The sequence below is a fragment of the Antrostomus carolinensis genome, unplaced genomic scaffold (genome assembly GCF_000700745.2).
Source record: "Antrostomus carolinensis isolate BGI_N321 unplaced genomic scaffold, ASM70074v2 scaffold50820, whole genome shotgun sequence".
Lineage (NCBI taxonomy): Eukaryota > Metazoa > Chordata > Aves > Caprimulgiformes > Caprimulgidae > Antrostomus > Antrostomus carolinensis.
Genome location: NW_010287341.1, coordinates 1 through 9,154, shown reverse-complemented (window position 1 = coordinate 9,154; position 9,154 = coordinate 1). Strand labels below are relative to the sequence as shown.

Below are 9,154 nucleotides of genomic sequence, written 5' to 3'. Positions count from 1 at the left end.
GGTGTGTGGAGGAGGGGTTGGGGGTTACAGCTGTGGGTGTCTCCACCTGGGAGAACAGCTTTAACTTCTTCAGTTTTAGAGGAAAACCAGCACTGTGAGCTGCAATAACAGCCCTTTGGTGGTGTCACTGAGCAGAAGATGCTTCTATTGCCCGTGTCAGGCCCTGTGGCTTGGTGCAGAAGTGCATTAAGTGCTTCGTTTTTGAGAAGCCTTTGTCAGCTCACGAAGTGGTAAAATATTGCAGTCTGCAATGCAGTTCTGCTTCAAAAAACAGCTCAGGCTGTTTTTTACAATAGAAACAGACAAACAGCATCCTGAGAAATTAGATCACTTCACTAATACAGACTAGAGGCATTAGACAGATTTACAGTTTTGACCTCAACTACAAAATTCACTGTAATTCTTCAGTACCTGAGATAATCAGAAAGGGAAATGTTGTTTTTCTCAATTTCAATTTTCCTCTGAAACTTTGTTAGCTAATAAATCGCATTTGATGTCTCTTTATTTAGTCGCCCCAAAAATGTGGATGAAGTTGCCTTCCAGGATGAAGTTGTTGCTGTGCTGAAAAAGTCCTTGGAAGGTGCTGATGTGAGTGACAGGACAAGGGGCAGTGGGTAAAAACTGGGACACCTGAAGTTCCACACAAACTTAAGGAAAAACTTATTTACAGTGAGGGTGACAGAGCCCTGGGACAGGCTGCCCAGAGAGGGTGTGGAGTCTCCATCTCTGGAGATGTTCCAAACCCACCTGGACGCTTTCCTGTGCAACCTGCTGTAGGGAACCTGCTTTGGCAGGGGGGTTGGACTGGATGATCTCTGAGGTCCCTTCCAATCCTTACAATTCTATGGTTCTGTATGATCTACCCAGTCAACATGTTTAGGGAGAAACTTTAGCCAGTGCTAATGAAAACTTCTCTTTTCTAACTCAGCAATGTTCATTTTTACAGTGGTACTTTACGAACACGCCGTGCAGCTCCCTCATAGTATGTTGTGATATACGTGTAAAATTTATGGTGCTTCCAGCCTTCTAAACATTGTAAAATTGTCAGCTCTGTGATGCAGTTTGGAATTTTTCTGGAAAAGCTCAATCAGCTTTGTTAAATTTCTTGTTATTCGTGTCAAATCTGGAAAGGCTTTTGTTGTGTCTGCACTGCTATTCAGCCAGTACTTTTGGCATTTGTGTTTAAGAGGACAGGAGAAATGTTTCTTTGGTAGAAGAGTCTGGGTTGCCAGTTTTTCCTAATCAGTTCTAGTGATCTGTCAGTGCTTCTGTGAAACTGCTAAACATTAAAATAAGTAACTGTTTGCTGCTGGGGGAAGTTTAAGTTATAAGTGCCACATCTGCTACTTAGATAGTGATTCCCAAACTTTTTGGGTTAAAGTTTCCAGGTAAGTCTCCTTGGCTTTAAAAAGCAAAGTATGACAGTTGCGCTAACTTCACTGCAGTGTTGATATTTGTGATCTGAGAATATAACGAGGATGGGTAGAGCATTTTCAGTTGCTTTTGTTTATACTTGCTTCTGCTTTTGGATAAAAATTTAGTAAATATTCAGTATGAATTATGATTCTTTCCTCCAAATCAGGTGATGATGAGGTGAAGGGACTGAGGGGAGAAATAAAGTAGGTAGCTGAGAGATGCTATGCTTTCTTGCAAGTCTGGACAATTCCTTGCCTCATACATACTGAGACTTCTTTTTTTCTCCACGTTTCACCTGGAAGGGCCATTCTTGTGCTCCAAAAGCTATTTCTGTTTTCATTGACTGCTAATGCCAGGTGAAGGGGTTGGTGGACGTTCTGAAAATGACATTTATGATATGACTGTCTGCTCACCTAGAGCTAAAAGGAACAGTTTGGACTTTTCAGAGTTTTATGCAAGAAGCCTTTCACTTGTAGTGTGTCTGATGCACAGTATGAACAGATAGTCTTTAGTATTTGAAGATTTTATCTTAGGGCAATTTACTGTGCAGCTCTGCTTTTGACTAATATGAGTCTATTTCCACCTGAAAATATTAATTTAGTCAGAACTTGCAAAAGCAGAATTACTTTGAGCAGAGGGAGCCAAATTGAAGCTGGTATGACAGATCTGGGAAAGACTGGTGTAATTCCTTTCCTTAGTTCATGCATCTAGCTAGATTCAGTTTACTTTGGGAATGCTGTTATGTGACCTTGTCACGTAATGTTGTACCCCTGGAACTCTGGGTTTCAGCAGCAATGCTGCTTTATTGTAGTATTTGTACAGCTGAGGTAATGGGTAAGGAGCCACTAATGGTTAAGGAGAAATGAGGTGCTGCCACCTATTCTGTCTGGACGTATCAGTCACGTAACATCGCTTAGGTGAAGGGTTATGAAGTTCTATTTTGAGCAACAGCTATTTAAAACCTTTCAGCTTCTGGATCAGAAATGTTTCTCAGATTATGAGCCCAGTATGCTTGTGCTGACTTTTTGCCTCCTGAGTTGAAAAGACAAATTATAACTTCTGCTTACGGTTACGGGCTTTGTATTTTGCCATAACTACCCAAACTCAGCGAGGCATTTGAGAACAAAATTGTGCAAGTACTTTAAAATATTTGACCCTTTTAAAATTTGGGCATTTTTGCTAGTTCCGGAAAGAACTCATTCCATCAAAAAGGCAAAAGTGTAATTTAAACTCTGAGGTGGCTGCTACTTATTTCAGCAATTCTTACTGAATTTGGAGATCTGGTGAGATCAAAGAAACAGCTGTGACAACGCTGTAGGTTTGTGTAATGTGCTTTATTTAAATTGTAGTGTTGAAAATAGAGAACCAGTCCTTTGTTGATTGGCCTGTATTTGTGGGCCCTAGTTTAGGAGCTGCTAAATGAAGCAGGAAGGACTTTTAAGTCCCTGATACATCTCTATCTGTAATAGCAAGCATCTGTCTTCTTATAAACTGGGAAGACCAGAGTTCAAGTGGTTTTGAACTGGAAAAGTTGTTTTCTGTGTGCCAAGACTGTTGATTTGTTGTTGCTTTTTGCAAAGAAACTGACAAGTGTCATAGTATTCTTCAAGTTTCATTTACTTGATGGTATCTTAATGACTGAAAAGAAAGGTGTAGGATTATGATTGCAATTGACATCTTCACTTGTAAATCTTTACTTCTTCACTACTGAAACTTCTAGAAAAGGAGTTGGGGTTTCCACTATATGCAGTAACTTTCCCACAAGCGGGGTGATACTGCAGGTATCCTACTTATCCCTGGCAAGCATGGAAAAGTGGATAACCAGATCAGGTTGCAGGCTGTTTAAAAATACTGCCACAGTTACATAAAGGATTAGGCTGTGCTTGGTGAAAAAGGAGTGTAAATACTGGTGATAACTTCAGTGAGAAACAAGCATAAGTGAGGTTGTAACAGAAACAGTAGTGAAGTACGGGTTTAATGGAATTAGGAAACAGATTCTTATTAAAACTTTTTTCCTGCTAATGTTTGTTTTGAGAACTGGTGGAGTGTGAATTACTACAGAGGCATGAAATTATGAATCCCCACAAAAATGTCTGCCCTTGCAGTGTGCTAACCTAACATGGTTGCTGGTGAATTTTCAACTGTCATTTAGTAAATATTTCTTCTCCCTGGAGCTTTCCTAAAATATATTGGGGAATAATAATGTTGTGATATCTAATTAAACCTGAAAAAACATTTGTTAGTTCTTGGTGCTGTTTACTTTTAATAACTAAGGAAACAAACAAAGAATGATTGGCAGAAAGAGCAGGGAAAACTTGAAATGGATTTATATATTTGACTGAAGATTGAAATTCTTCTATCTGTACTTTTACAGTACATACACAGTTGAATCTGTTTGCTGTGTCTTATCTTAATTGTTAAAATGAGATGCTTGTTACCAAACTGGTCTGTTTCTATTAATTTTCTGATTATGGATTGTGTACTCCTGCATTTTTCTTGGGTCCTTGGGTGCCTTTGGCTTTGCTGTTTCCATTCTGTCTGCATTGCTTGCTATATTCAGCATAAAATTCTCTGATTTTAGTTGACTCTTTCTAAAAATAGAACATTTATTAAGGGCTGGAAACCAAGTCAGACTGAGAGGTTTGTCTTTTTGCTGTTGATCAGGGGGGATTCTTGAATTCCTGTTCGGAGAATGTAGAACTGGAACATCCCCTATTACCCCAGGCAGCAGTTTTAAAGCGCAGCCTGATAATTTGTAAGAGTGATTACTTGACATAGTAGTATAGAAAGTTATCAATCCTGTGCTAATTAGAAAGCTTTTTGATTTCAGACAAAATTTAGTCATGGCTAAATCTGGTTTATGCCAACTTTGTTCTTTGGTCCTGTGTTGCTCTGACATATTTATGGAGATCAGTCGTATTCCCTCTCAGCTTTTGTTTGCTGAGCGAACTAAATCAAACTCTTAGTCACTTCTCATAAGACTCTTTACTCCTTTAATCACCTTTCCTAGTTTGGATTCATCATCCTTGACTAAGGATGACCTGAACTGTGTGTAGCTCTCCAGATCATGGCTTATTAGCCCCATGTTAGTATTAATAATTTTCCATCTGTGTTGAAAGTGCGTGTCCTAGGACCACTGTGTTACACAGGCTTATACTGTTCCTCTAACTGACAGACAGGCAAAGTCAGCTTGGATTTTGTTCCAGCTGATGAACTCCAGACATCTAGCATATACTTAGTTCTCAAATTGTGAGATTTTATGCTTTGTGCTGCTAAATGTCACCCTGTAATTGTTTTGCAGTCTTAGCTCTGCTGCTTGGATCTTCCTGTGTCAGCATATTTCTTTAATGCATTCCTACATTTCACGCTGAGGTTATTAATTAAATTATTTGAAAGATTAGTTAACCTAATCTCTTTAAGAAGTGCCACTGGTCTCCTCCTTTGAAAACATCCTTGGATGGATGTAGAAATTTGCCAGTGCCATGCGTTCCAGTCAGTCATTGCAGGCACCTCTGAGAGCAGTGCTAAGGGATGTCCGCATTGCACTCACTGCAATATAGTGCAGGCGTTCACAAGCTGCCTTGTACTTACTGCAGTGGAGTTAGTGGCAGCACAGAATTCTCAGCATGGCTTGGAAAGGCAGTCTGGGGAGCTGAGAAAGTACGGGGTAGTTATCCTGTGCCAAATTTTGTAACAGCTGCACTGCTACTAGTATCCAGGCTGTTTTAAGGGCATCCTTTGATAAATTTGCATGTCACTGCAATTACAACAGTAAGTTCTGTAGGCTTTAGTGAGCTCAGACGTGACCTGGAGGGAATATAACAAAATAAAATATAAATTGAAGTACCAATTTTGATAGAACATGTGATGGTGCCACCAAATAACGGCTCGTTCATGCTGTGTTATAAACAGCAACTGTTTGTGCTCCTTTGTGCAGTGACCTAGAAGTGAAAAACTCGATACTGTTTCCAGGAGGGACAGATAGTTTCTGTTCTGGTAGGTGTGCAGATTTTCAGTAGGTTTTCCTGTTTGTGATTTGTTTTGTTTATTTGCTTTTTTTAAAAATGGTGCCTTGATGTTTCAGCTTCCCAATCTGTTGTTCTATGGGCCACCTGGAACTGGAAAGACTTCCACTATTTTAGCAGCTGCTAGAGAACTCTATGGGTAAGCTAGAATCAAGTTGCTGTGATGTAATTGACTATCATGTCTTCTAATCACGTGGCAGAGTGCCTCTGGTCATTGCCTGTGCTTGTATAGCTTCTGGGTGTTTTTTTTCAGGAATATCTTCACATTCTAATTCAGCTCCAACATGAGGTGTCTTTCTCACTTGTCCTGTCACAAGTCATTGATTTCTTGTCATTGATATTCTTCATAATACAGACTTACAACACTTGAGACTAGCAGCCATGTAACCCTATAGCAAAGAGTATGAAAAGAAATGGCTTGCATGTCCCTTACTGACCTTTGTAAAGGAATTCCAATTTTAATGGTGTGTTCATTAAGTTGTTAGTGACACACAGAGCTCAAAGCACTTCATAAAATGTCTGAATCATAATCTTTCCATTAGGCACCATTGAATTGTGTCTGGAAGTAATGTTGGGAGTCAGACTAAAATTCAGCATGTGTACATTCATCAGCTCACTTGTAACACTTGGGAGTTTTTGAGTAGTGAATTCAGTGACCCATAAGCAAAAAATGGATGATAGGGTGGTTTGGTGTTATGAGCGAATCTAATGTTGACTTTAGTCTCTTCCCCTACTCCCAAATTATAATATAGTAATAAAATAATAATTTAACTTTTGGCTTATGTTGGTTTTTGGAAAGAATCACTTCTGATTTATTAGTAGGAAGACAGTTCCACATTGTGTCCATTTCAATTCCCAGAACTGAAAATCCACTGTATTAATTTGGTTTTTATTTGTTTTTTAATCAGAGGTGCTGCTGTAGAGCACTGCTGATAAATACTGCCAGCGTTACACTTTCTAGATATTTCTTTCTGGTAGTATTGCAATGGCAGAGCACTGCCAGTGGCTGTGTCTGGGTGTTTTATTTGTCCTTCCACATTGCTCACCACATATAAGGAGACAGGCATATAATGCAGTGCTCTGCACTTAGGAAGCCAACTTCCTACTTTTTTTTCCTGGATAACTGATGTCATTTTACACTTCACTGTTTTCTGCAATCTGGGAGGCAATTGTAAAAATAGACAATGGAAATTCATACCTAACATTTAATGATCTCAATTTAACTGTCTTTTGACAAAGCACACTGTTTGGTAATGCTGGTGAAAATAATACCCATCATTCAAAAACACCAGCAAGACTGTTGCTATATTTTATAATGTGTCATTACAAGAGTTAGCAGCTAACATGTTGTAATAAAAATTTTGCAGTCCTGAATTATTCCGGCAGAGAGTCCTTGAGTTAAATGCCTCTGATGAGCGTGGAATACAAGTGATTCGGGAAAAAGTGAAGGCTTTTGCTCAGCTGACTGCATCTGGAAGTCGTTCAGAGTAAGTGCTGGATCAAAGCTGTCTCTGTTTGAGGGACTTTCTTGCTTTGCAAAAAAGCAATGTGGTTGTTTTTGTTTAGGTTAACTTTGTAATTCTAATATAAATGATGGGTCAGCGTTGCCCCGAAGTTTGCTCATGTGCAGTGCTTTGGCTAAGCTTTGGCTTTATGCAATTTTATGTCGAGAGTTTGAACACCTGGGAGGAACTTACACTAGTGCTGTTAAGAGTTAGAGAGAGGCAGACAGGGAAAACCCCAAAAGACCAAGCCTTGTGGATTTGGTGACACGTTGTTGCCTTTGCAGGTCTTTTCTGACTACCACAGAAAAGCTTCTTTTGGTAAATTGTGGTGGAAGTTACTTCTCTAGTACCTCTAATCTGCAGCATCTCATACAAGATAGGTGCTGGTTTATAAGATGTGAACAAGATTCTGGTGTTAGGGGGTGAGAAACCCTGTGCAGGTGAAGCTGTAAGTATGGAAAAAACAGATTGTGGAAACTTAACAGGAAGAAACTGCATGCCAGGGCTATCTGGCAAGAAATGATCTTGTATACTGAAATTAGCCTGTTGCAGTGTTCTTTAAAGTTCAGGGAATCAGGAAGCCTGTAAAAACAGCTGCATTAATTGTTAAAAGGAGAAACTTAAAGCAAAAGTACATATTTTAAAAGACTTCTGCAGTATTCAAGTCTCAGTCTTTCTATGGGAACTCAGTCCCCCCTTTATTGTAAATAGTAATCCTTTATCTAAAAATAATTAAAAAGATTGAACCTCTGAATATGTTCTACTTATTTGTTATAAATCCTTAAGTAAAATAAGACTTGCTATTTGCAGTGAGTAATTTTTAAAATTTTTTTTAAACTTGGTCTATACATCCAACATGTCCCCTGGATAAGAGATTTTCTTATTTTTCAGTGGTAAAGTTTGTCCTCCTTTTAAAATTGTAATCCTGGATGAAGCAGACTCAATGACTTCAGCAGCCCAGGCAGCCTTAAGACGCACAATGGAAAAAGAATCTAAAACAACACGTTTCTGCCTTATTTGTAACTACATCAGCAGGTGTGTGTGGAATTTGTTATTTGGAGTTGTTTCTCTTCCTATTCTGTACTATTCTTTTTTTTTTCTTCATTGAGAGATTGATAATTATTTTTTTATAGTTTTGAGTTAATAGAGATGTAACTGTGAATACAAGACTGAAGACAATGTTTAGGTATCAACTTTTATTTTTTACAGTGTTGCAGTTTAAGATTATGCTGCACTTTTCTTGATAGCTTTGTCTGTATGAACAAGATTATTAAGATTAATTATTATATTATTTAGATTATGCTGCACTTTTCTGCCTTGATAGCTTTGTCTGTATGGACCTGACCGATGCATTCATTTACCAAGCACTTACCTTCCTTTCTTTCAGGATAATCGAACCTTTAACATCTCGATGCTCCAAATTCCGCTTCAAGCCTTTGTCAGACAAAATCCAACAGCAGAGGCTATTGGATGTTTGTGAAAAGGAGCATGTGAAAATCAGTAGTGAGGTAACTTCATGGTTGCCATGGAATTCTATTGCTTAATCCAGTGTATAATTGCATTATATTGAAAGGAGCTAAGTCAACATGCTTTTCCAGACTGCTCATTTGTATTAAATACAAAATATAAACTCATTTAGATATTATTCTCCTCCCATAGATGGGATGAATTTTAAGAGTCTTCCTAAAACCAGAGAAAGCTGAAGCAAGACAGTAGGGCTTTTTGTTCTGTGCTGAGTGTACTTGCATTAAACCGTGCTTCATTCTGAAACAGCCAGCACACATTTGTACTGGTGTAGAGGTTGCTTTGTAACTTGGGTATTGCACCTGTCTGTGACAATCTGCTTTAGGCACTACTTGATGTTTTAAAACCAAAGTGCTGAGAAAGCATACTGTATTTTAATTAACAGAGAACATATAACTTGGCATTTTCTGACGTTATTTTCCAGGCAGTATCTTACCTTGTTAAAGTGTCAGAAGGGGATTTGAGAAAAGCAATTACTTTTCTTCAAAGTGCCACTCGCCTAATGGGTGGGAAAGAGATCACAGAGAAGATAGTCACTGAAATTGCTGGGGTAAGCTATGCTTTATGGTTTCTCCTGTAATTAGTCTGAAAAGCATTTGGGTAGTAAGTGTACTTGCTACCTGTATTTACCTTTGCTCGTAGTTTGATTAAAAATTTGTTTTATAGAATCATAGAATGGTTTGG

The 9,154-nt window shown here is 38.6% G+C and overlaps 1 protein-coding gene across 1 annotated transcript; it reads left to right on the top strand.

The window, feature by feature from the left end:
- Window positions 1–509: 509 nt before the first annotated feature.
- Window positions 510–9,020, top strand: RFC4 (replication factor C subunit 4; the record flags this gene model as incomplete). Its single annotated transcript, XM_010162520.1, has 6 exons — window positions 510–588; window positions 5,501–5,580; window positions 6,809–6,928; window positions 7,838–7,981; window positions 8,334–8,454; window positions 8,895–9,020. Coding segments are annotated over 6 exons (670 nt in total), but the record flags the coding sequence as incomplete, so codon positions are not given.
- Between the last annotated feature and the right edge of the window lie 134 nt (window positions 9,021–9,154).